Source organism: Heloderma suspectum, chromosome 5, assembly GCF_057233095.1.
Source record: "Heloderma suspectum isolate Gila_16-S chromosome 5, 16-S_ref, whole genome shotgun sequence".
Classification (NCBI taxonomy): domain Eukaryota; kingdom Metazoa; phylum Chordata; class Lepidosauria; order Squamata; family Helodermatidae; genus Heloderma; species Heloderma suspectum.
This window is the reverse complement of record NC_139462.1, coordinates 205,778,792-205,806,422: the sequence shown is the minus strand read 5'-3', so window position 1 is coordinate 205,806,422 and position 27,631 is coordinate 205,778,792. Positions and strand designations below refer to the sequence as shown.

Here is a 27,631-nt window from a genome sequence, read left to right as displayed (position 1 = left end):
CGCCGGCCCTCCTCGAGTTCCGGGCAAAAACCGAAATCGAAAGCGGCGGCCCACCCGGAGCGCCGCGCTGTCGGTCATCAGGCGCCGGCTGGCCGGCTGCTCCCGGCGTGGCCTCTTGGGCCGCTCCGCTCGCCTCCTCCCGGGCCGGCTCCGCCCCCTCGCCCGGGGCTTTCCCGCTCCAGCTGGGACTCGGCGGCGCTCCCCGCCTGCGCCCGCACAAGCCTCTCGGACTGGCCGGGGAGCGGAGGGCGCGCCTGCCTGCCTGCCTGCCTGCCTGCCTGGCCCGTGTTCCCCGAAGCGGAGGGGGCAGGAACGCTGCCTTCGCGGGGGAAGAGACTGCGGGGCGGGGGAGAGAGCGGCCCCCACGCGCCTCGTCCGCGATCCGGAGACAGACAGACGCCTTCAGTAAGTAAGCATGTGGCTGCCCCGAAGGGGGAAGGCTTCGAGAGGGCCACTGCAGGCGCCGCTCACCGAGGGCTTGTTCCCCATTTCTGCTTGGCGCAGCCTCCACCCCCCCCCCCCCGGCTTTCAAGTAGAAGGGCTGCAACGTGAGCCTCCGATGTAAGCCTCCTTTGCTGGATAGACAGCTCAACTTAATAACAGCGTTAATTTCAACAGGGCTGTATCGTTTATGCCTTCGCAGCAGCCCTGGGGAGGAGGACTGCGGGAAGGCCACTTTTCGTTCCCATTTTACAGCTGCGGAGGCTGAGGCTGAAAGCGATTCGCCCAGTGGCAGGGTCTTTGTCGGGAGATCGCGGTGAATCCATCCTTGCAGAGGAAGATGAATCTGAGTGTGAACTAGGAACTCCCCATTCTAAGTTCCAGGCACTAGATGGCTTTAGGTAAGCCACTTGCCTCTTGGCCTCAGATGGAGCCCACCCCTGTTGTGAAATGGGATGACAAATACTGCTGTACCTTATAGGGTTGTTGTAAGGATTCTTGCAATAGTTTGTGTGAAGTGCTTTAGTCCATAGCAAAACAGTAAAGCTGAGTGCCTGTAAAGCTGAGTGCCTGTCTCTTGTTTTAAAAAGAGACTGGTTTCTGCATTTTGTTAAGTGGAAATGATATTTGCCGGGTGCATGGATAGATACATGGTAGAAGTGATTTTTAAGTGACTCAGGGGGTTTTCCCACTTCAAATAAGAAACTGGCTGTTTTCACTAAGCATACCTTGCCCATCACCTGTCTGTAACAAGAGAAGAACAAGGGGCACATGAGAATGCTTGTTCTTGCCATGATTTTTAATCGCAGTGGCTGCTTAGGTTAAGTGTGCTTGAAAATCAAGAGTTTCATTCCAGCAGAATATGAACACATCCTTGGCACGTGATCTCACAGTTCCATTCTCAAGCATTGAAACAAACTTACTTTGGAGGTGCAGTGCGTTACTGCCAATCATGTTGACAGGCCCTGATTTAAAACGAAGGCAGTTTGGCACAATTTGCTCAGTGGACAGCTGTGGGTTGGATGCGTGCTACGTTAGCTGATCTTGAGTCCCATTGAAACTGATGGGAGAACTTAAGTCAGGGCTTGATTTGAAGCCCCTTGGATTCCCTTGGGAATTAAGCACAACCCATTTAGTCTGGATCCAACCCGATGAGCTTGATGATGGTGGTGCCAGAGTACACAACGCTCCACAGAGGAGTGCAAGCAGAGGGGTGCAATATTTCAATAGCAGGGGAGACAACAGAGGAGGGGAAAGAGAGGAAAGGGGGAGGCAAATATAACATGGGATGCATATGAGTGGGTAAAATCCAACAGGTTACAGTAGACCCATTATAACGAATGGGACTTAAGTTAGTCATGACCAAGTTCAATTCCATTCATTTCAGTGGGTCTACTCTAAGTAGGACTTTGGTTGGATTTTACCTAGTCAATGCAGTTACACATAAAGCATTCATTTCAGTGGGAGGCGAGGACTGGAGGCAGCCTTCCCCAGCCTGGGGCCCTTGAGATGTTTTGGACTACAACTCCCAGCATTCCTGACCATTGGCCATGTGAGGTGGGGCTGATAGGAATTGACATCCAAAACATCTGGAGGGCACCAGGTTTGGGAAAGCTGACTTAAGGGGTAAGCCAAAGGCTTCATGGGAAATGAAGGTTTGGAGGAGGGGTCTGATGGAAGAGAGACAGGGGCAGCAGCACTGAGGTGTTTGGGGAGAGGGTTCCAGATGCATCATATTGTTTGCATGTTAGAAATTTGGATGGAGATTTGTAAGCCAAAATGTGACTGGGGTCTGTGTATGTGAAAGAGAGAGAGAGAGACTTCAGCGGTAGTCAAATCTGTAAAAATAGTATGCAGAAGTTGCAGGAGTTTCTTTTTGGCTTGCTGTTTCTCATTGGGAGATGAGAAGATGTTGCATCGCCAGGAGGAGTGACAGGGAGAATTGAGCAGTGGCTCCCCTGACTGAACAGGAGAACGAAAGGCACCTTTTACTGTTTCTTTGGGTCATCTGACAGGAATTTCACTGGGGAATTCTTGGCTCTTTGAGAAAGCACGGCCATTAGCAGTGCCCGTGCCCGTGCATATTTCTTTGTGAACTCCTGGATCCCCAAAGAAAAGTAAGGAGCTGGTATACCTTTGGTGCAGCCTTACCCAAGCTGGTGCCTTCCAGATGTGTTGGACTGCAGTTCCCATCATTCCCAGCTGGCAGGGTCAATGGCCATGAGTTATGGTAGGTGCTGTCCAACACATCTGGAACGCTGCTTTGGTGCCTTTGAGGAGAGCTTGGTGGTAGAGCGCCCACTTATGTATGGAGAACGTCTCTGGCTCAGTCCCTAGCACCTCCAGTGAAAATGATCTCAGTAACTCCCCAAGATCTCAAGCAAGCCTTTCTTCTCTCTAGTCAAGAGCAGTGGAGGCGGGTGGCTCCGATGTCAGTGGGGCGGTGAATCCACTCTGGGTTTTAGTCAGAACTCTAAAGGAGCTATCCAAGGTGCTTCGCACCAGCCTCCACTGGTCAAGAGCAGAGAGACTGATACTAAGCGTGATGCTGTGCCTCTGTGAAAGGCCGTTTCCTATGTCTGTGTGCCCAACTGGGGAGCAGGAATAGCATCCTCTGCAAACCTTTCCCTTGCCACCTTGGGTGGAGTCGATCAAAACACGCTGCAAACCACAGCCCCATGCCTGTCTGGATGCCCCAGTCCTGAATCACCTGCTGTGTTTATCTGCTCGGAGTTTGTTGCATGAATCAGTAATCAGCAATGCAGGAGCAAAAAATAAATAAATAAATGCTTGCCTCAAAATTGAGATCACGTTTCTGTTCCATGGGGATGCTCAGCACCTGGGTGTCCCTGTTCCAGACAAAGGAATGCTTGCTTACGCCTCTCTTAATGGCTCTGCAGGTCAGCCACTTGCGTGTTGGTTGGAATGTTAGCTGTATAGATCCTCAGTTGGGCGATATCTTCATTAGGACTAACCAGAATTCCACAAAACTGCGCAAGCTTTCAAGTTCTCCTGAACTCTTCATCAGACTACATGGTACAAAAAAGCAGGGGATGGTGGGAAGAAACAGAAAAGTCCAAAAATTTGGCCAGATGCTGTTGGCTTTGTGGGCTGCAGTTTAGACCAGTGGTGGGCAACTTGTGGCCCTCCAGATGTTTTGGCCCACAACTCCCATCAACCCAAGCCAGGATAGGTAATGATGAGGTATAATGGGAGTTGTATGCCAAAACATCTGGAGGGCCACAAGTTGCCCTTCCCTGAGTTAGACCCATTCGCAAAATGGAAGTTTGCCATCTGAATGAATTAGTCAGCGGCAAGTGTTTTAGGTATCAGACTGCACCTAGCAATGCATGGCCCAGCACAGGTATCTTTGTTTTTTGTTTCTAATAGAGCACCCTAAAGTAGTCCTTGGGAACTCTCAACTAATACAGATTCTACAGCAGCCTTCCTCAACCCTCCGGGCATGTTGGGGACTGCCATTCCCATCATCCCCAGCCAGCATGGGCCAAACCAACTGTGGGGTTACAGGAGTTGCAGTTTTCCAACACAACTGGAGGGCACCAGGTTGAGGAAGGCTGCTTGACACCCAGTGGATATGCTCAAGCTAGACTCCTTGCAAGTGACTTAACATTGGTTCAGTTTGTTGTTGTGCAAATGGCTGCAAGGGTCAGATGTGCCTCAGTTTGCCTGAAATAACCTCTCTAACGTCATCCATGGCCTGGCCTGCAGAGCTCTTTTGCAGGAAATCACTCCACCCACCCACATTCAGTGAATGGGAGAAAGATACTCAGGCTGTTCTGTGGATTTCTTTGGTGATGTTGCTCCAGAGTCCTCTTAGAATAACTAACTCGGGGTGGGGGGGTGGGAGATGGAACGCAAAACGAAACCCAGATGGAAGATATGGAGCAGGCTGTGCTGCTGCAGTCTGAATACAAAGCAAAAGTGTCTCAAGGAATCTCTACACCGGGGTGGGTAACACACAACTCCTGGGCTGCAAGTGCCCCCCCCCCCCGGGATATTGTGGCCGCCAGTGCGGCGCTGCCCAATTTGTGGTGGTGGCAACACCCGGTTTTGCTTTAAAACATGGCTTGCAGGGAAGTCGAGGTGTTTTTTGTTGTTGTTGCATTGGTGGTAGTTTAGCAGCGGCAGGGAGGGATGCTGCCCCTCATGGGTTCTGTGGGGGTGGAATTTGCCCCTCCTGCAAGGTTGCCCCCTCCTGCTCTACATGCACATCTTAAACTGGTTTAAGAGGCATTCCCTTGCTGCAGAATTCTGGGAGCTGCCTTTCTGTACGGAGATGCAAAGCATTCTCAGCGCAGTTCACAGAGTTCTTTGGGGTGGTGGGCGGGGAAACCATGGCAGCTAAACAAGTATAAGTCTGATCTCCGTTTGTAGCATGGCTGTCACTTCTCACAACTGGCCTGGTCCTTCTCAGTGCTTTCTGGGGGCTCTTAAAATGCACAGACATTTTATTATGTCGGATAAAATCCATGGGCTTGTCCACGAACAGAAGGAAGGCAGTAGGCCTCTGTATGCCAGTTGCGGGGCAACAGAAGCGGGAGGGCACTCTTGCCCTCATGTCCTGCTTGTGGGCTTCTCATAGACCTCTGGTGGGCCACTGTGGGAACAGAAGATGAACTTGGCAAGCCCCCAAACTCAGGTTTCCTAGGCTTGTGATCTTGATGCATGTTGAACTCTTCCTATGATCTTGTTCCACATGAAAGTCCCTGTGAAGTGACTCCGCAAAATCAGCGGTTTGTGGAGAAATCATGTGGGCAAATCCATCCCAAACTCTGTTTGCAGAGTTCTCAATAGCAGCGCTAGGATCTTGTGTATGGGTGCATGTGTATGGAGGGCCACTAGAGGAGTGTTATTCCTTTACTTCTTGCGATATTTGACTATGGATATTATTTCTACGTATCAGAGTTCTCAGATCTCTTGGGTATAAGGAAGCTATGACTATAAGATCACCCTGTGAGAAGTTATCTTTTGGATTTCTGAGGCCTTGGAACTTTTTTTTGTTCACTAGGAAAACAATTCGCTTTGTATATCTGAAATCCTGGAGCGCTAAACAAGTACTTGTATCAACAGTGCCAAGTTGGGACATCCCTGTAGTCTAGCTTACACTGATCTCTGGCCAGGCTGAGGTTGGATCATATATATCAGCCTTCTCTAACTGGGCACCCTCCAGATGTGTTGGACTACAATTCCCATGCTGGCTGTGGATTATGGGAGTTATAGTCCAACACATCTGGAGCGCACCAAGTTGGGGAAGGTGGATATAAAGTTTGGAGCTGGGGACAAACACAGTCTTTAAGTCAGGGGTGGGCAACTTGTGGCCCTCCAGTTGTTTTGGACTACAGCTCCCATCATCTCTCCTCATTGGCTATGCCGGCTTGGATTGATGGGGGTTGTAGGCCAAAACATCCAGAGTCATAAGTTGCCCCCCCCCCCCGCCATAGCCTTTTAGCTAGGAGACTATCAGTCGCTCTGGTCCTATCTGTGTAGAGTTTGTTTAACCCCAGTGAAGTTAATGTACACCTAACTTTGCATAGGTTTGGGCTGTATATTGCAGAGACACACTTTGTGCTAGATGTGAAGTCTACCAGTGTGAATCTTGAGTTTTAGGATTGGAGATCTTAAGGTGCAAAAGTAAAAACAACAACAAAATACCCAGAGACCATTAAAACATAGATGACATGGAAGTTCCATGTGGAAAACCATCCTTAAATAGTGGGTGGAAACTACTGAAACCCCCACCCCACAAAAAAGTTCTGTTTACTGAAATGGTTAGAATTGCTGTGGAGGGAGGGATTCCCTATTCCAGAACCCTTTTTAAAAAAAGTCTCACAGTATGCCCACCCATGATGCATACAGCACAACACTTAAGTCTTAGGGCCTAAGAGATCTTGATCCTGATGGAAAGATGGCACAGCTGGCCCAAATTGAGTTCATCTGGACATTTCCTGCTGTTGGGGTGGGAATGGGGCATTTCCTGCTGTTTCAATGAAAGTCCCAAACCTCTCACTCTGTTTCGAAATCATGTAATATGGCTGAAATCACCCTGACAGTGAGGCCCTCCCTCCCCATTTCCTTTGCAAGCATGTTTTTCAGCCCTGCCTCTTCCCTTTTTATTTGACCCAATTCCAGAGGGTTACTGTCTGCTCCTTGCGGATGTGCACACAGTCCTGATCTCTGCCAAGGCAGGCCTGCAGCTCTCAGCCCCAACACAAACCTTTTGCTTACGCTCGGTGTGCGTGCTTTCCCCATATCCCAGGCATAAGCATTTGCCAGAAGGCTGCCACAGCTATGCAGCAAGATGAATGCAGATAAGGATCCTGACCAGAAACTAGAGCTAGGCACGCCACTACAGCCAGGCACACTACGCAGTCTGACAGCTCCAGTAGATCAGGTGTCACCTGTCTGACCTTGGGAGGAGTTAACTGGTCTCTCTCTCCCTTTTGATCGGTGTCACTGTCCAGTTGTCACACACGTGATTGTGCTGAGCAAGCCAGGTGAGTCGAGAGAGACTTGTCTTCAGCTAGAAGAAAGGTAGGCATAAGCCTTGAGTTTTATATGCAAGTGATGGGTAGACGAGATAAAATGTAGACCTATTTCAAAGGAGGGCCCATTTTTGATCATGTCTGAAAGTCCAAGATATCCAGATAATCTCAGTTTGTGCCAGCCTTGTCATCTTTCCATCAGGAATCTCCCTTTTCCCTGGAATTTTCTATTTCTGTGGATGAGTTCAGTGCCAGATGACCTTGTGACAATGGGACAGCTCTTCAGAGACAGGGGTTATTTCATAGAAGCTCTGTCATTACAAATGAAGAAGCAGTCTGCACTCTGTGGACTCGTGCTAGAAGGTAGTCTGATTCGACTTGTGCTTTTTAATATAACACCAGGGAATAAATCTGGTATTTTTGCAGCCAGTAATTGCTCAAGCACAATTTCCTTTTTCCCGATGCGAATGTGTGGTCTATGGAGATATGTATGTGTTGGGGGATTTCCAGTCATCTGTTTGTTTAAAATAATACAATCCTTGTTTTTCCAGGTTTTTAAGGAGTGTGTTGTGAATAGGAAGGTTCCTTCTGATTGTGGACTGAGAGGTGCTTTTAGTTAGCATGTCAGTTTTGGATTCCTGTAAGTTCCCATCCGATCCCCAATCCCCTTGTTGAAACTCTGTCAAGAATCTGCATTTAAAACAAACAAACAAATATAAACTGGAAACAAAGCAGAGAGAGACAGCTAACCATGTGATATGATTACCGCACAGTTGTAGAACTCCTGTAATGTGGAGTCTTGCTTCTTCTTTTTCAAGCCACACTCCATACTGCTGGAATGCGTTTAACTCTGTAGACCAGTTGCATAATGATGATAGTGTTTCAGTCGCAACGTTGGTTCTTTGATTGTCATAGTGGAGAAGGTGGTGGTGGTGTTTGTGACTTTATGCTTATGGGCAATCCAGAGCGAGTGAGTTATGGCCTTAGTTTCGAGCCAGTTTTCTTGTAATGCAAAGGAAGGATTACAGTGTCTTTCAGATGTCTTCTCCTAAGGCAGAACATCTGTTTCTGGGATATCACATTTCCTCGGCACTCAAAAACACAAGACCTTGTTGCTGGGAAATTGCCATCTTCCTCTCCAGGTATTCCAAACATTGCCAATATGACTGCAGTGTGGATTGTGGCAGCTGGAATGTCACGGGCGCTCAGTGGCTAATGCCTGTGACGTGGTGTACCCCACAAGACATACCTCTCCCACAGCCTATGCTATTTGAGACATCCTCCTCTTTTTCTTTGCTGGGAGGCTGCTCCTGCACTTGACTGCTACAGGAAAAGCATTTTTTAAAGAAGGGGGGGGGAAAGAAGAAGGCGCGGGAGGTTTCAACCAATGAGTGAAGGAGGCGGCATGGGGATTCCCCAGCCGTAAGCATTTCCCTGGCAGGTTTGGGTTTGGGTTTTGTTTTTTGTTTTTTTTACTATTGGGAACTTGAGCAGCCCACCTGACATCCCCTACTATCCCATGCTCTCTTAAGTATAGGTATTGGAGTCACTTTTTCAAGCCCTGCTGCAGTTTGGGTGTGTGTGGGGAGAAGTGCAGGACAGAGTCTACCTTGCAGAAGCAGCAGGACAGCTTTAGGAAAAAGGCACACAACAGCAGCCGCCTGAGCTTTCTCCAGGTGCAAAGAATTAAGGACCCCCCCCCCCATCTTATAGGGCTGCTTCACTCTTTTTCCCCTTCCCCCAGTAGTTGGAAGTCTGATCCGTCTGACTTCTGCCTTGCTGGCTCTGGTGCATTCAGTTAGCTGCTGTTACTGTCCATCATGTCAGAGAGCACCGCCCACCCTCCCATTAGACCAAGGGTGGGCAACTTGTGGTCCTCCCGATGTTTTGGCATAGAACTCCCATCATCCCTCACCATTGACCATGCTGACTAGGGCTGATGGGAGTTGTAGGCCAAAACATTGGGAGGTCCACACAAAGCCCACCGCGGCATTAGCCCATCATGAGTGTGTCCTACTTTAGCACTATCAATATTGCTGCTAGCACTTAAACCTGCTTTCCCTTTGGAAAAGGCCCTGTGTCATGTCCAGTCCCATGGAAATCAATGACAGCTTAATGCACATTTAACATGCAAGTCCCCTTGAATTCGTTAATTGAACTCTGGATTGTGCCCAGTGTCAACATCTCTCATGGTCGCTTTAGTCCTATTGCTTTAAACAAGACTTTCAGCCGGATCCTATACATGTTCATTGGGAAGTAGGTTCCAACGACATCAGTGGTCTAGCTACCCAGTAAGTGTATAGGAGATTGTCACCTTAAGTTCATGTAACTGTGTTCAAGGTGGCAGCCTGTGATTATGGTGACTTCATGTCCGTCCGTCCCCCCGCCTTTCATAGTACAGATCTGTGTGTTCTAGGTGCACATGTAAAATACTTCCTCTGTTGAAATCGCTTAGCTTTCCTCTTTAACCAACTGTGAAATGTAATTCTACTTTTGTTTGCTTGTTTTTTGCTTGCCAATTATAGGTAGAAAAAGGAGAAGAGGACAGACGGTGATGGAGTATATGAGCACCGATAGTGACAATAAAGAGGAGATTGACTTACTGCTAACAGACTTAAATATGTCTGAAGTGATTGACATCATGGAGAACCTTTACCCAAATGGGGACCTGGCCGTTTACGAAGACAGCCTCCTCACGCTGTGTCCAGAGAAGAACAAAAACGAGGAATGTGCAGAATCCTTGCTCTTCAGCAGAAGAGAGGTGTCTTTGTTGTCGTCTGTCAAGTACGGGACTGTGGAAGACTTGCTGGCTTTCGCAAATCAGGTGTCAAACACCGCCAAGCAGTTTTGCCGGCCCAGGAGACAAGAGTCTGGCATCATTTTAAATATGGTATGTCGTTTTTCCAAAAAGCTGGCTGCAGTTGTGAATGCACTTCCTTGAGATGGGCTGCTCTTGAAAGCCATGGTTTTTGCTCATCGATAAATTGGCGTAAACATGGAGTCCCAGAAATCTGTGTCCCAGTCAAGAGGGGCTACACTGGTTCATGGATTTAATGACACTCCCATCGCCCCCCAAGTCTAGCCCGTAGCTAGAGTGAAGGACTGCCTGTTCTGCCTGCCCAGCCTCTGCCTGGCCTCCCTGGCCCAGCCCACAGGGAGCTGTCATGGTCAAATACGGCCTACATGCTTGAAATCCAATATGTGTGAGCTAAAAACATAGGAACATGGGGAGCTGCCTTATCCGAAGTCGGTTTAGCTCAGTATTGACCAGCAGTGGCTCTCCAGGGTTTCAGACAGGGGTGTTTTCCTAGCCCTACCTGGAAATGCCAAGGATTGAACCTCGGAACATACACATGCTAAGCATGATCTTACCACTAGGCTACTGCACCTCCCCAAATTTGGTCAGTTAATGGACTTTATTGAGGAAATTGACCTCACAACTTTGATTTGACATGGGTAAGCCACTTTCAAAGATCACAGCCCCTTGTGGATGTATGGGCTGCTGAGCAAGGAGAGCAGCTGTGTTTTTGCTCCCATCCATGGAAACAGCTGGATTGGGGGACAAATATCAGATCCGGCCCATGTTTCAAACCACAGAAAAATCCCCCCCGCCCCCTGGCCGGCATTTTCCACTGCACACCGTAATCCTGTAACAAGAGAGAGCCTTGTAAAAAATAACTAAGAGTACAATCCTATGCCTATTTAGACAGAAAAAAGTGCTACAACTCCCAGCATTCCCTTGGCTGGGGAATGCTGGGAGTTGTAGCACTTTTTTCTGCCTAACATGCATAGGCTTGCACCCTAATTCACTTTAAAAAAAGAAAAGAAAATGTGTTGCCCAATTAACTAGGGGCATCTGTTTAGCTGATGTAAAGATTTTTAATTATTAATCTGACCAAATGATGACTAACCGTGGCAGCCCTACTTTCAACCTTTCAGCCATGCTGGCTGGGGGATGCTAGGAGTCTTAGGACTTTTTTTCTGTCTGAGCATGCATAGGATTGTGCCTTAAGAGGAATTCAGTTTCCAAAGGAATAGCTGTGTTTATCTGCTGCAACCAAAAGAACAAAGAGTCCTTTGGCACTTGAAAGACTGACACATTTATTTTGGCATAAGCTTTCACGGACACAGGTGCCACGGGACACTTTGTTGTTTTTAGGAGGGAAACACAGTTTGTGTTTGGGCAGCTAGATAGACCTGGATGTGTTTGCCCAGCCGTTTGGGAAATCTTTTATTACCTCTCCTGCATCCAGTTGAGGGCAATGCAGTTTATGCCAGTCTATCTGAATCTTGTGGTCCAAATCTGCACACGCTGGATTCTGCACAAGGAAGATGGGTGGGTATTGTCAGTGGCTGTTGAAGTTATGCATGGAAAAGGAGCTGGGAGAAGAACATTGTAAGGCAGATTCTGGACCTGGACCAGGGATGCTGGAAACAGATTCTCAAGCTTGGCAATTAAGGTGCATTTTGCAGTTGCAGTGGAAAAAGCTTTGAGTAGAACGCGATTGACGTAGCACAGCCTTCCCCAACCTGGTGTCCTTGGGATGCGTTGGCTGGCTGGGGAATGCTGGGAGTTGTAGGGCCTTTTTCTGTCTAAACTTGCTTAGGATTGCACCCTAATTCACTTTTAAAAACAGAAAATGTATTGCCTGATCAACTGGGGGTATCTGATTAGCTGATGCAAGGGTTTTTAATGGTTAATCTAACCAAACAATTGACCAAACATGGCAGCCCTACTTTTAACCCTGATGAGTCCTGATCATTTTTTCTTTTGGCCTGTGCGTGAACTTTCTGCTGTAGGGTTTTAGCTGGCCAAAGATGCTTGCTGTTTCAAAGTGGAATTCAACCCTTTATTGGGATAAGTGATGTAATTAGACTGTAAATCTCTATTCAGTCTATTTTGAAGAAGCTGCTTTTCCACCCGCCCACCTTTCCCCCGTACAAGCTCTGATGGTGGGAAATGTTGAAACTGTTTGCTTACCTTCTTTAGCCAAACCCACAGCTTTGTGAAGCAACCGACAAGCAGGTTCCAGGAATGAACGAGCAAACCACCAGGTGGACTCATTACGCAAGCCCTCCTTATTAGTCCGTCAGCCAAGCTGTTGTTGCCAGACAATTATGTGCAACTTATGCATGATGGCAGTCTAATCACTGCCTGGAATTGTAAATATTTCCAGGGTGAACTGAATGCTTCACATGCTGTTCCCATTTGATTGTTCTATATAAAGACTGCTTCTTGGGTCATGAGGCTTCTTTGTATTGGGAAAGAAGAAATCAGGCAAAGTTAAGTTCTGTTATGGGAAGGCCCATAGCTTGGTGGAAGAGTATTTGCTGGCCACAGGTTCAATCCCAGGCTTTGCACATAAAGCTAACCCATAGGTTAAATAACCTATGGTTAACCCATGTTTTGTTGCCCTACTTAGGGTTTGTCTGGCAGGTGTTCAAACAAACCGTGGTTTGTTTTCTCAATCCCTGGTTGTTTCCCTCCTCCTTCGCCTGCTCCCTCCCTGTATCCCAAATGCCATTGCGGTGCTGTAACACTGGTGTGTAATGCTGGGGTGTTTTTGACCACTCTTGCCTTCTGCCTTGGTAGCCTGGTGAAACAACCCATAAACAATCCACGGTTCTGATTCATGCATAATGACAACCCATGGTTCAAACAACCCAGAGGTCACAGCCTGACAACAAACCATAGGTTCTTTTTCTGGGTTGTTCATGGTTAACAAACCATGGTTTGTTAGAGCAACTAGGTTTACACATCATAACATCCCAGAATTAAACAACTGATTGGTTAAATAAACAGTGTGTTAGCATTGCGTGCAAACCAGGTCAGAGTCTGTTAAAAAGATCTCATGGGCAGAGGTCATGGAAGGCCACTGCAAGAGTAGATAGCATTTGGCTAGGTGAGCCAATGGTCTAACTCAGGCTATATCTATATATTCAGTCAACAGATCTGTCTGCATTTAAATAGAAGTTGCTCATTAAAAATGGTCCTGCTTTTAAAAATTTACCTATCTTGTTTTTTTAAAAATAGATCAGTCCCAAAAACGGGCGCTATCAAATTGACTCGGATGTGCTCCTGTTTCCATGGAAGCTAACCTACCGAAATATTGGGACTGACTTCATTCCACGGGGAGCTTTTGGGAAAGTCTACTTGGCCCAAGATACGGAAACCAAAAAGCGAATGGCTTGCAAACTGGTATGTCGCTAGGATTTCCTTTCTGTCTGTTATATATTGGGGCCATACTGTGGTTCGCTAGGTTTATTTTCTGCCTTTCATAGTTAAACTACCACAAGATGTGTTGATGGCCACCAACTTGGATGGCTTTAAAAGGAGATCGGACAAATTCCTGGAGGAGGAGGCTATCAATGGCTTCTATTCGAGATGGCTACCTCCAGTATTAGAGGCAGTACGCTTCTCAATACCAGTTGCTTGGGAAATATCAGGAGTCAGCGAATGGCCCCATGTCCTGCTTGTAGGCTTCCCAAAGGAACAGAATACTGGACTAGAAAGGCCTTTGGTCTGATCCAGTGTGGCTCGTCTTATGTTCTTGATGCAATAAGAGCTGGGGCTATTGCTTCATGGCTTTTACGATGGAGGAAAGTGTGGTCTAAATGTAACTTTCCCAGAAGGCACATGGTGGACTCAGATACATGCCTGGAGCTCCATGTGAGCAGTGTCTGCCCTCCTGTTTTGCAGTTTGGGAGACGTTCCATGTGTGCATTGGGGGAGGCATTAAACTGATAATGAATTGTGATTATGAACACTGGGTCCAGGGAGTGGGCTGAAGGCACATGATTCAGCAAGCTTACTGAGCCTAACCAAGCCTTAAGCTCACCATGCATGCCAAGTTGAGCTCCATGGAGTGAAGGTGAGATATGATTAAAATCGCTGAGTGAATAAATATTCCCCAGCATTGAAGAGAATAGTGCATCCCCTGCTTGCATGAAGCGCTGTCCGTACGTTGAAGCCTCACCTTCCTTTGGATGGAGAATGTTGCATGCCTATGTAACGTATCGCTGCTTGATGTGCTGTATCAGGCAAGAACTGCAAACCTGCTTAAAACAGCTTGTGCCATTGTTTTTGTAGCATTTAACTAGCATCAGCATGTTTTGCTGCAGCAAAAGAAAAACAAATGTGTGTAGGAGGAGTTAGAAGTGAATGCAACAGTTAACTTGGTATAGTAATCAAAGTAAATGGAATATGAATAGAACAGTCATCAGAAGGGGAATAATAATAGAAGAGAATGCAACAGTAGACAACTTGATGTAAAGCAGTATGGCTATGATCCTGCAGTTCTGATGCACACGTGGACCTCTGTGTAGGGGTTCCCCATTCTAAAGGCAAGAAAACCACTCAGTTCAGACTTCACACCAAAGCATGGTTTGTGCTAAATGTAGTTTAGAACCCAAACCCATGCGCCAAATCAGGGAATCCATCCATGGTTTAGAGCTGCTTTCACAATTTTTTGCCTGCTTCTCAGTCTTACTTTTTTTGAGCAGAAGCCTTCAGAGGCAGAGTGACAGCTGTAGCTATAGACAAGCCACCATCTTTGCCTGACTGACTCCGATGTCGCCACAAGACAGCTATTTATTTATTTACCACATTTGTATACTGCTCCCCATCCAAAACAGATTCCAGAGTGGTGAACACAGGAGATGCAATAGTAAAAAAGAAGAAGATTAAAACACCACAGTAAAATTATTAAAAATAGAATGCCAGTAAAAACCGTGGCCGGTCATTTAAGGAATGTTTTCTGGAACACAACTGTTTTCAAGAGGTGCTGGAAGCAACATAGTGTTGGTGCCTGCCTGACCTGCAGGGGCAGGGAGTTCCAAAGAAAGGGGGCCACCACACTGAAGGTTCTTCTCTGGGTGGACTCCAATCAGACCACTATTTAAACCAGTGTAGGCTGTCACCATCCTTGCCACGGTGAGTGTTCCTTGAGTCTCTGGTGAGGGTGATGAGAGAAGCCCCGGCCTGCTTTTATAACTTACACCTGGGAATGGGGCCTTGATTGTCCTCACAGTTTTGCTGAGCTTTGGATGTGCAGTGCAACTATGGCAAAGATCCCTACTCCCTTTCCCGATTGAGGAATGTGGGAGCAGGTTGCTTGGGTGGGGAGGGCACTCAAGCCATCTGCCCACCTAGCAGCAAAACAAGCACCAGCCTTTCTCTCTGGCTCAGAGAAGAAGCTTGGGGCTGGCCATGTGGTTTCTCAGCAGTGAATGTGCCAAGCGCTAAAACAAGTCCCTGCTCCCTTGTCTGCTACTTTGGCAATTTCTTGCCCCCTGTCAGCCACCATTTTGAGTGTTTTTCACCCGTATCTCCCTTCTTGCTTTTTTGTAGCCTTTCTCCCCGCCCCCCAAGGCTTAGAGCTTACTACCTCCAAATAATAATGTGGGGGATAGGATATGACCCCCGCAGGTGTAGGACCAAGGCGTGAGTGCTGTATGCGAGCGTGTGTGACCACCTTTGCTCTGGCTGTCTGATTAAATCTGTTGATATTTTGGCTCTCTAGGTCCCGGTGGAGCAGTTTAAGCCATCCGACGTTGAAATCCAGGCCTGCTTTCGCCACGAGAATATTGCTGAGCTGTACGGAGCCATCTTGTGGGATGAGACGATCCACCTCTTCATGGAGGCAGGAGAAGGGGGCTCGGTCCTGGAGAAGGTGGAAAGCTGTGGGCCGATGAGAGAGTTTGAAATCATTTGGGTGACGAAGCACATCCTCAAAGGCCTTGAGTTTCTTCACTCAAAAGGAGTTATACATCAGGATATAAAACGTAGGTTTGCCTTCTCTTTTAAAGAGCGGTTCCTTCCATCACTCCAGTAACACTGCACAGTCTTGAAAGCCTTTGGTTTAGAGCTTCTCCTCATGTGCTACATTGGTGGTTTATAAACTGTTCAAGATCATCCTTGGACGATTACCTCAAGTTCATTGGTGAGAGGTATCCAGTGGAGGCTGTGGCTCTGATGGCAGTGGGGTGGTGAATCCACTTTCGGGTTTCAGTCAGAACCAGTCAGGACTCTAAAGGGGCTGAAGTACCTTGGATAGTTCCTTTAGAGTTCTGACTGAAACCCAGAGTGGACTCACAGCCTCACTGACATCAGAGCCACCAGCTTCCACGAGATGTATCTGTTTGTGATGCCGCAGCTTTCTGTCCATTAGGATCCAAAAGTGTCCATTAATTTAACAATAAAACGATGCTGTTAAAAACCTAATAAAAGAGTGATGTCATAAAAACAACAGCAGCACAAAGTGTACTAAAGCCAAGGAGGGCATAGGGGTAAGTGATTATCTACAGCCCCCACAAGCCCTCTGAAATAGCAAAGTCTGAACCAGCTACTGTTAAAGAAGCAGCCTAGAGAGGGAACTGCACAGTTTGGGTGCCATCATGGTAAAGGCCCTGTCTTTTGTAGGCTGCCTTGATAACCTAAGGGATGGAAAAGAAAGATATAAATCTGTGAAATACATAAAGTAATGACCTAGTTCACGCGTAATGACAACCCAGAGTATGGATTGTTGAATCCTGGGTTGTTGTTACGTGCAAACCTAGAACTATGGGTAGTCCAGAAACATCTGGAGGAACACAGGTTCTCCACCTTCCCACCCTGCTGGGCTTGGGATTGCTGCCTTAAAAGCAGAAAAATCTGAAAAACCACAGTCACATTGTCATCTTACAAGTAGACAATAGCTCTCTTTTGAAAATAAGAGAATTATTTACAGCACGGGTGGGCAACTTGTGGCCCTCCAGATATTCTGGCCTACAACTCCCATCAGCCTGAGCCAACATAACCAATGGTGTGGGATCATGGGAGTTGTAGGCCAAAACATCTGGAGGGCCATAAGTTGCCCACCCCTAAATAAACAGAGAGTCTAAATAAATAGAGAGAAATCCACAGTCACACAACATTTTGTGGGAGATGTATAACTTCTCTAAACCCCAGTTATTCATATGTTAGTCATGTCTTAGCCAGACGGCACATGCAGCAGAAGGTTTCAGTGCATAATTGCCATGCTATAAAGGCAAAGATGCTAAAGAATACGCCCCTCTGGGTATGCAGTGCTCTTCTACAACCATAACTTTAGGCTGGCACTTGCAAAGGAGTCTGATGAGGAGAGGCGTGTCTGGTCAGAATTCCAAAAAGTCAGTTTTGGGGATTCCTTGTCTTAATCGTACCCAGTTTATTGCCCCCAAAGGCTTCAGTATCTGGTCTTTACCCTGAAGCCCCAAAGCTATGCCCACACTCTCATGCACATTTGCTTTTTCAAATGTACTGCTGCAGACGCTGTTGCTGTTTTAGCACTTGTTTAACTAGAATAATTTGCGGGTCTGCGTGCACTTCTTGGTCTTAAAAAAAGAAGACGGGAGGTCTGAGTGGAAATCCCTAAAACCCATGAGGGCTGAAAGAGGATGCTTACAGTCCCAGGAAAGAACAGGATTCCCAGCTCCCCCATTCCCACCACATTGGGTTCCTGTGCCTTTAACAGCTGCACTGATAGTCAGACATCTAGTGGGTGACGCTTGGCTTGGCATGGAAACGCATTGGCTCTGGCATAAAGACATCTGGTAGAAATCCCAGCAATTAAAGCTACTTAGGGCATAATCATGATATTTCGCATTTACATAGTGCTTTAGACTAGTCTTCAAGCATACACTTCGCATACATTGACCTGGTTCGATGACAGCCCAGAGTATGGCTTGAGTATGGGTTGTTGTGGAATCATGGGTTGTCTTACATGCAGACCTTGCACAATGGCTTAAGTATGGGTTGTTAACCATGAACAACCCAGAGTTCACAACCCAACAACAAACTATGGGTTCTTTTCCTGGGTTGTTTGTGGCTAACAACTCTTAGTGAAACCATAGTGCAGGGTTCATATGTAATGACAACCCATGATTCAACAACTACCTGTACTCTACCCGTACTCTGGGTTGTTGTTATGTGTGAACCAGGTCAATTCTGTCAGCGGGCCCTTTGCCAAGGGCCCCCCAAGCCTTGAGCTGGTCCTGGTCCAGCTATAAACCATTGGAGCCCCTTTACTTCGTGTGGTTCCCTTGAGCCTTTTGAAAACACTCTGATAGTTAAGCTCTGTTGGGTGTTTCCCCCTCATGGGCAATCATGTGAGGGGAGAGCGGGACCAGGCCCACTGTCCCCTACACCATCCATGCATTGGGGGTACTCCTCTGTTGAGGGAAGCCTAATCTACTCATGTAGGCTCCCCCTGTGATGTGGGATCACGGGGGCGGAGGGAGCCTATATGCATAGAGCAGACTCCCCTCTGCAGGTGCACATCAAAAAGGATATTGTAGATTTGGAAAAGGTGCAGAAAAGCGCAACCAAAATGGCCATGGGGCTGGAACAGTTCCCCCATGAGGAAAGTTTACAATGTTTGGGGCTTTTTAGCTTAGAAAAAAGGTGAATTAGGGAGACATGATAGAAGTGTACAGAGGCAGGCAGGGTGGAGAGAAAGTGGATAGGGAGACGTTTTTCTCCCTTTCCCATAATACTAGAACTTGAGGTTATCCCATGAAGCTGAATGGTGGGAGATTCATGACAGATAAAAGGACTTCCTCATACCGTGCATGTTAAACTATGGAATTCTCTACCACAGGATTTAGTGATGACTGCCAACTTGGATGGCTTTGAAAGGGGGCTAGACATATTTATGGAGGATAAAGCTACCAATGGCTGCTACTCATGATGGCTACGTGCTATCTCCAATATCAGGGGCAGTATGCCTCTGAATGCCAGTTGCTGGGGAACATGACTGGGCAGGTGCTATTGCACTTGTGTCCTGCTTGTGGGCTTCCCACATGCTTCTGGTTGGCCACTGTGTGACGAGAATGCTAGACTAGCTAGGCCTTTGGGCTGACTCCGCATGTTTTCTGTGGAGCTGTTTCCCCCCCTAACTTAAGCCCTCATTTGTCCTCTCTTGTTTCTAGCAAGCAACATTGTTTTCATGTCAACCAAAGCAGTTCTGGTGGATTTCGGCCTAAGTGTTCAAACAACGGAGGATATCTACTATCCCAAAGACCTCCGAGGAACAGAGGTAATGACTGTGCATGAGAAGGAAGCCTGGCTGCTGTTTCACTTGTACCTTTGTAATTATAGATGCATGGGGAAGAACTAATAGTGCTGCTGGTGGTGGGGTACAATCCAGTGGGAATGTCTGCCGTGAATTCCCATTAATTTCTATGGAGCTTGCCTGGGAGAACTTCCCCAGTGGATTGTATCCCTCTTTTCTCTGTGGTAAGAAAAAAAACGCACATTTGAGTTGGATGACCAGACTATGAATGTAGTCAAAAGTTAAATATAATTGCCAAACACCTGACAGGATTTAGTAATAACAGTCTGTTTGGGGTGGCAGAGAAATCAGATTTCTATTTAGTTACAGGCCATCCTTCCGCTCAAAGATCTATCATCTAATTTGAAGGCTGCCATGGTGGCCTAGAATGTGTATCTGCAAGAGCGTTCTCTTGACTGGCTAGTAGATTCAGTTCCGATGTCATGCCGAACTATGGTCTGGCGCTACATGAATGAGCCTCCGGCTTGGTGGTGTAGTGGTCAGTTTTGAAGTGCAGGTGCTCATTGTGACATCCCCAGAGCCACACCCCCAAGGAGAGTCCAAGAAAGCCAGCAGCTATGTTGATCCATGTCAACAAACTGGTCCCAGCAGTCTTCATCCCACCAGGGGCAGGTCTTTTGTAAAGCTAATGGGTCCTAATTGCCCATTCATTGACCAACAGAGAACAATAGGTTGTTGCTGGGAAAACCCATTTCCTGCCCAGCTACTGTGAGGATTGCAGCTAAGCTCAAAGGGAACAGGGAAGTTTTGAGGGGGATGGTGGATGTTGTTGGCATCCCTGCTAATAAAAAAAAGTGCTGGTGCTGCATCCCTGTGCGCCCTGACTCCACCGCACCACTGCTCAGGCTCTCGTGCTCCATCTTCCCCAAGAGCCGTCTCCTACTTCCTCTTTTATAGCAAGCCATAGTTGACCTGGGCAAATGATGGTTTAGGCAAACCGTAGTTTACCTTCAAGCCAGAACTGGAAACCCTCTTCAAACCATGTGAGGAGGAGCACACAAGGGGTGGAGGGAAGACAGAGGAGGGCAGTCATGTAACACCAGACTGGTCTGAAGCCACGTGCCCATCCCGATTGACGTTTGGGGAGGATGCTGAGTGCTCCTTGTTGGCGAACTGTAGCTCCTTCCCCCAAATTGCACTTCCTGGGGTTCCTTTGCTGGGAGCAGTGGAGGCTGGTGGCTCTGATGTCAGTGGGGTGGTGAAGCACTTTGGATAGCTCTTTTAGAGTTCTGACTGGTTCTGACTGACACCCAGAATGGATGCGCTGCCCCACTGACATTGGAGCCACCAGCCTCCACAGGCTGGGAGTGGTGACAGAGAAGCAGATGTGAAACTGATTTTTGGATTGGACAAATGAACCCTAATCCCCCTTGGTCAGCTTCCCTTACCTGCTCCAGCAAGATTGATGTGAGAGCTGAGCCTGAGTGGCGTTCATTAGTTTAGGGTTCTTGTTTCCCACCTGAAATTCTCAAGGTGGCTTACAAACAAAGATGACAAGGCAGAGATGACTAAACCGTCAAAACCGGTTGACAAAAGAAAATACTGAGCAAGAGAAAATGGCATAAGGACAGGACAAGGTATGAAAAGGCACAGCAGACACACTTAAACCTTAAAAGCAGCAGTACAAATCGACTGTAGTCCAGTTCAGCTGTTCTGACAGGAAGCTTGCAGCTTAACAGGGTTGGTGCTAGGCCAACATCCTTGGGGAGGGAATTCCATAACTAAGGCACCGCCACAAAGAAGACCCTACCCCCAGTAACCAGCTCCCTAACCCCCAAAAGCAGGGCAATTCAGAGAAGTGCCTCTGAAGAAGATCTCAGCAGCTGGGCAGGTGGTCCCACTCTTGTCGTTTCTGGCTGGATTTTGACTATGGACGGAAGTGAAATGTGTTATGGTTACTGGCACCGTGCATTTTCCAGCTGTCTCCAGTTCCTTCCCCAACCCTTGCAGTAAAACATGGTCTGTGTGACAGTTAGTTGCTGCCCACCCATCACCCCATCAAAACCGGCTGCTGTGTAAGAGAGGTGGTACTGTTGTCCTCCCCTTCGCTGGTCTTTGTCTGCCTCACTTCGGCCTTGCATGGCTTCCTTGTGAGATCTGAGAGGACGGCCAAGTTAGGATGGTCAGGATTAAGGAAGCTCATTTTCCTCTCTGGATTCCGTTCGCAGATTTACATGAGCCCAGAAGTGATACTCTGCCGGGGCCACACTACAAAAGCTGACATCTACAGCCTGGGAACAACCATCATTCATATGCAGACAGGCATCCCGCCATGGGTGAATCGTTATCCTCGCGCAGCGTATCCCTCCTACCTCTATATAGTAAGCATTGATGTTGGTTGATTGGCCAGCTGCACTCTGTGTGTGTGTATGTTCTCCCATGCCATTTCCCTAATCTAAATCACCCCCCCTTCCAGCAGCTATTACCCCACTGCGGGGAGAAAGACAGGCATGATACAGGCTGGGATGCCCATCTGCTGGGAATGCTTTAGTTCTGGATTTCCTGCATTAAGCCTGGGGTTGAGCGAGATGGCCTACAAAGCCCACTTCAACTCTGATTCTAGGGCTGGGGTCTCCAGTGTGTTGTTAGACACCTCTGTTGGCCTGCCAGGCTCCCTGCCACTCCTTTTTTTATTTCATTTCAGTTTTTTAAAGTTAAAACAAATAACTGGGAGGTTGCCATTCTGTAAAGCAAAGGACTGCCCTTCAGCACCATCTTTATTTTACTTCAGAAGAGTGGTTTTGTGTTTTGGAGCTCTGACCCCCCCTCTGCCTTGTACTTACCATTTTGGGCAAGTTACTTTTCTTTGAGTTTCTCCAGTTTGCCTTCTGGGAAATGAGTATTTTGTGACTGGCCATGGCAGCCATTTTATGAATGGGCAAATCCCATCCCCATGGCAGCCATTTTCTGAGAGCACCCACAACACTCTCAAAATTCCAAATGTGTCCACCAACCCAAAGAGTTTGGGATAGAATCTAGGCCTCCCCCACTCCCATACCCAGCAAGTTGGGAGGGGCAATTTCAGTTGACAAAATGGCACAGGAGAAGAGGTTAAACACTCCCTCTCCCTTCACTGCTCTTACCAAAATTGAAGCCCCCCTCCCCCCAACCAGCTACCTCTGTTTATTTTTAAGTTGGGAGAACCAATCAGGATCTCCCATGTCTCCTCTGCATTGGCCCCCAACATGGGAAACCTGTACAGCCAGACACCGCTTAAGACTGCAGGTGGGGGCTTGCATGTTCAGTGATCCTCCCTGCATAAACAATTAGCATGCCAGAGAGAAGGTTTTCTTGTGGAGGGTGTGTGTGTGTGTGTGTGTGTGTGTGTGTCTTTGGAGGACCTGTGATCCCCCAACTGCACTCTGAAGTGGTACAGTCCAGACACCCCCAGCTGCACTCAGAAGTGGTACAGCCCAGACACTCCCAAGTGCAGTCTGAAGTGGTACACCCCAGAGACCCCCAGCTGCTGTCTGAAGTGCTACAGCCCAGACATCCCCAGCTGCAGTCTGAAGTGGTACAGCCAGTCACAGGTTTAGCCCCTCGGTTACAACAAAGCCTCATCCATGCTGGTCTATGAGGGAAATGATGGAGTTGCTGCACTTGCTCTCAGCTCCTTTGCATTGCTGTTGCTTAGATTTGATAAACTGCCGTGGCATTGTGGAAGTATGAGCAAGAAAGGGGAACGATTACATTTTTTTATCCCTGATTTGAATGGGTGGGGGGTGGAAATAGCGAGCTGTGAAATTCACAGGCAGGATGTGAACTTTGGAAAAAGGAACTCCAATGGAATGGGCTCAAATGTCGGCCCCCTCCCAAGAACTTGGGCTTTGCAACCCAGAGCTTGGAGGGGGGATCTGCATCCTCGACGGTTTTGAACACCACCTGAAAAATTCCAAAGCATAACTCATTGGAAATAAATAAATCTTCACATCTCTCAAAAGAATTCTTCCTCTACAGCACCACAAGCATTTTAAAAATAAAATCTTGTGTAGACCTTTTTTTTCTTCTTCGAACCAGATTGAGTATCTGTCTGGCATGAGCCTGAGGTATAAAACCACTGCCTGGAGCATGCTGGCGATTTGGGTGTGCGTGGAGTCCACGTCATGTTGCCAGTCCTCAGGGAAAATGTCCACCCACACTGAATCGAGGGTGTTACTCATGCAGTGTCAGTCGGTTCTCCTTGTTTGGCCCCCAAACTGGGTCGCCCTCTCCCGGTTGCTATGTGTGCCTTTGCCTGAAAGACAGAGCTAGCATTGCAAGGCCTCTGGATGAACCTGGAAGCCGGTTTTTTGGGTTCGTCAATTCAGCTTGAAACTGGCTCTTCGTCGCAGCAGAGTGGCAGTTTTCCAAAGCATGAGTCAGGGCAAGGAAATTCCTAGGCCGGTACCTTTATAATACCCAAGAAAACAAAACAAAACCCCCACCAGCTCTCAGAACTCTTCACTCCCCTCTTGGTGAGCATTATCTTAAAAGCTGCTACTTTTCTTCCATTGGGTAGATCCACAAGCAAGCCCCACCCCTGGAGGACATCTCCGAAGACTGCAGCACCGGGATGAGGAAGTTCCTGGAAGCTGCCCTCGAAAGGAACCTGAACCAGAGGCCCTCTGCGACGGAGCTGCTCAAGCATGAGGCCTTGCACCCGCCGAGGGAGGAGCAGCCTCGCTGCCAGAGCCTGGACTCTGCTCTCTTTGAAAGGAAAAGGCTGCTGGATCGGAAGGAGCTGGAGCTGCCTGAGAACATTGCCGGTATAGCACTGCTCCTGGCACCAGCCTTTCCCAGACAGCTTCTGTGCTCGTGATAGGGATGAGGTTTAAGGCAGAGCTGCAGAAGCTCAGGCCTAGGGCCCAAATCTGGCCTGCTTGGGATCCCAACCCTGCTTTCCGGGGTTCCCCAAATGGCCCTGCCCCCTTTCCCCTGTTGGTGACTTTCAGCTTTGTGCAGTTTTTTCCCTTCCATTCTTCAATTGAAATGCCTTTCCTAAGGCTTAGTTACTGGCAGTAAGAGGTTCAAACAAAAATATGCTGGTATTTTTTGGGCCCACCCTGTTTGCCTTTGGCTCTGCCCACCACTGGAATGTGGCCCCCAAGAGCCTCTCTGAAATGGAATGCAGCCCTCAGGCTGGAAGAGGTTCAACATCCCTAGTTAAAGGGCTTGAAGGCTTTCCACTGAAACATACCGGCTTCAGAGTCTTAACAGGCTGAGTTCAGATAAAGATCATGTTCAAGTACATGGCAGACATCCCATTGACTTCTCTGTAGGATAAGGCTTTAGCCTCAGATCTCTAGTTCCTGTAAAATCACTTCCATGCCAAGCCCAGATCATCATCCAGGAAGCTCTTGAAAAGTATTTTGGAGCTTCCAGAGTTGTGAAATAATTTTTCACCAGTATCTGCAATATGAGATTTTTTTTTAAAGGGACATGCTGAAAGAAAACAACAACAACAGTGCAAGCTAAAGCAATGCTGTGTTATGCACACATTTTTTAATGAAGCAATTCCTTTTTTAAAACAAAGTACAGGATTAGTTGCATCCAGGCCTGCAAACAGTAATAGGCAAATTTCCCCACATTAGGTCTTACTGTCCAGAGATTTGCCACCTTTACCATGTTACTACACTCTTCTGAGATGGTTGCTAAAATCTCACATGGTGTGGTGGGTGGCAGTGCCCTAGCATTTTATTGGCACAATCCTATGCACATTTGCTTGGAAGTAAGTCCCAAGTGTGTCAATGGGGCCTCCTCCCTAGTAAGTGTCCTCAGGGTTGCGGTCACCATCTTACTTGCCATTTTTTCTAAATGAAACTTGCCTTTTTTCTAAACTAAATAGGCCCAAGGTTGTAACCTTTCCTCATCGGGCAAGTGCTCCAGTCCCCTAATCCTTTTGGCTGCCTTCTTCTCGCTCTACAGTATCCTTTTTGAGGTGCATTACCCAGAACCACACACGGTATCAAGTGTGGTTGCAGCTGTAATCATCTATTGCAGTTCATCTACCTTGAGCCAACCTGGTCTGTTTTGTTGCAAAGGCTGCTCAGCCTTATTGTCACGACTGACGAGAAGCATCGTTACTAAGCTTAAGCTAGAGTATAACAAAAATCGGACATAATCCATTGTTCTAAAATGCATCTTGTAGTATAACATAATATGCTGATCTCTTTCTTTTCTTTTTAAAATTTTCCTTGTCAGATTCGTCGAGTCTTGGGATTGCTGAAGAATCGGAATTGCTGAAGAGGCAGCGATCGTTGTACATAGACCTTGGAGCATTAGCTGGCTACTTTAACATTGTCCGGGGACCAACAACACTTGATTATGAATAAATCTGGGAATCTCTAGTGCTGGACAAGCAGAGATAATTTTTCGTACACACACACATACACACACTATAAATATGTATATATATTTGTGTGTATATACTACATATACACAAAAACATTTTTTTAAGAAGAAGAAGAGTGCAATCATTTTCTTTTTAATCACTTGAAGGATTTTATAAAGCTAAACCTTTTGGGAGCTCTGACTAATATATAATCAGCACTAAATTTGTGTTCTGAACAGCAAAGAAACAAACCAGAAGGTTACTTGTTTGGGGGAAAATATTGCTGATTGGCATCTGACGTGTCTTGTATGTACACATCATTTGAATAATGTTCAGTGGGTTGTATCCAGTGTTAGTCCTACTTAGAGTAGACTGGTTCAGTGTATGGGTTGAGTAAAGGTTGTTGTTGAATCATGGGGTGTTGTTACATGCAAACCCCTCACTATGGTTTAATTATAGGTTGATAATCTCAACCCAGGAAGAGAACCCATGGTTTGTTGTTGGGTTGTGAACTCTGGTTTGTTCATGGTTAGCAACCCATAATTAAACCATAGTGCAGGGTTCACACGTAACGACAGCCCATGATTCAACGACAACCATTACACTGGGTTGTCGTTATGTGTGAACCAGGTCATTGAAATGAATGGGACTTGAGCCAAACTAACATCGGATAACACAGTGTGTGTAAGTGTATATATTTGTGTGTGTGTATATATATATACACCCAAGCAATATGTATTAAAAAAGGAAAAAGAGAGACCTGATTGGTGAATCAGAATATGTAAGCTAAAGACGTGTTTGGACCCTCCAAGCCCACCGTTAGGAATCCTTGAACTTTTCTAATGAATAATAATTAAAGTGCACAGTAGATCTGTGGCTGTTTCTAAACAGAACCTGCTTCCAATAGCTATGTGGCTTTTAGCAGAGATGGCCTGGCAATGACTCCACTCAGGAAATCTTTGGATTAGAGCATTAGGTTATCTTGCCAAAGAAGGGCTGAGGCTTGTTAGTTGCAGTGCAGCACCTCCTCTGTCCCTGCTCCTCATGCACCCTTTTCTTGGACCAAGAGCTTGGTGACCCACATATGGGCACAGCATGAGCATCTCTGTTTATCCGCACCCAACTGCCTGCTTGCTTTGTTGATTGCTTGTTTTGGATGCCAGGGAAGGCAACTCCCTATTTTTTATCTTCTTTCGGAGCCTCCCTTGGGTTCCTCACCATACTTCTCAGGCTGCCTTGACGCGGCTTCTTTGTTCTCCCTTCTTTTAGGCTTGGTCCTTTGGGCATGGACAAATGTCGGTGGTTTTGTTGCCCTACGCTTACGTGGGAATAGTCGGGGTTGATATTCTTTTCTTGACCCAAGCTGGAACACCATGACGCAGTTTTGTGAACCCTGGTATGTGGGGCTTCTGGGTCACATCAGAGTCCTTCTAAAAATCTGTCACTGGCTGATTGAGTCTGGTGGCCTTCGAACAGATTCTTAGAACTGGAGACCAGTGCATAAAGCCCATCCTAACCATAGGCTTTTAAAGGTTTTTGTTTTTGTTGTTGTTTTTAATGTGTTTGGCTGCTGCTCAGAAAGAGCTGGAACTGGCATGCTTGCATTCTGACTGAGTTAGCCATCTTGTGTGCAGTTTCCAGAATGTTCTCTTGCACAAAGAGAACATTAGTGTGAATGACAGCTGTGCAGCAACATGGAATAAGTTCAGGCATATTAACTTAAGTGGTTTTATAGATCACAAATCTATAAACTATATATCTATAGTTATAGTTATAGTAACTATAAGCGCAAGCCAATTGAAGTACAATGTTGGTATTTGAATATTGCACAATGTTTGGAGTTTGATGCCAGTTCTGAAGGTGGATTAATTTATGGCTGTGGGACTGCATGTTTTAAAAAGATAAACATGTGTTTGAATGTCATGAATTATAGATTATTTTATGTTCCTATGGAAAAAGACATCCTTTGCTCTTGAAGATGTTGAATACGTTTAAAACATGATGTTTTGGATGGCAGTAAAATTGTTTCAAGAACATAGTTTGGTACATCCCATGGGATGAATATGTAAACTTTTATAAAACAATCCAATACTGTATTAAGCATTTTTGTGTTTTTTAAGGTGGCATACTATGTATGTTGTAAATAGAATTCTTCATAAAACGACACCCATTTTAAAGTTTATATTTAAGGCTCTTTGTATAGACAATGTATTTGTATTAATTTCTGATTCCAATAGGATGGGATCAACTATTTGAAGGAATAAATCCATGTGTCTCTTGTGAGT

General features: G+C 46.8%; 1 protein-coding gene across 4 annotated transcripts; it reads left to right on the top strand.

The window, feature by feature from the left end:
• On the top strand, nucleotides 1–27,631 carry MAP3K8 (mitogen-activated protein kinase kinase kinase 8). 4 transcript variants are annotated; one of them, XM_084859158.1, is made up of 9 exons: nucleotides 341–405; nucleotides 697–842; nucleotides 9,470–9,834; nucleotides 12,979–13,143; nucleotides 15,467–15,728; nucleotides 18,894–19,000; nucleotides 21,205–21,357; nucleotides 23,535–23,781; nucleotides 25,217–27,631. In XM_084859158.1, exons 2-9 carry the CDS (start codon nucleotides 833–835, stop codon nucleotides 25,345–25,347), a joined length of 1,440 nt encoding a protein of 479 aa, XP_084715284.1. In that variant the 5' UTR covers nucleotides 341–405; nucleotides 697–832; the 3' UTR covers nucleotides 25,348–27,631. The 4 variants fall into 4 exon arrangements, with proteins under 4 accessions (XP_084715287.1, XP_084715284.1, XP_084715283.1 ...); XM_084859160.1 differs by lacking the exons at nucleotides 341–405; nucleotides 697–842 and adding exons at nucleotides 6,937–6,956; nucleotides 7,973–8,086; XM_084859161.1 differs by lacking the exon at nucleotides 697–842 and having other exon boundaries at nucleotides 1–405.

Coding starts and splice junctions, on each gene's coding strand:
- MAP3K8 (XM_084859157.1), top strand. Junction 9,835..12,978: donor CTGGCATCATTTTAAATATG/GTATGTCGTTTT, acceptor TTTTAAAAATAG/ATCAGTCCCAAAAACGGGCG. Junction 13,144..15,466: donor AGCGAATGGCTTGCAAACTG/GTATGTCGCTAG, acceptor TTGGCTCTCTAG/GTCCCGGTGGAGCAGTTTAA.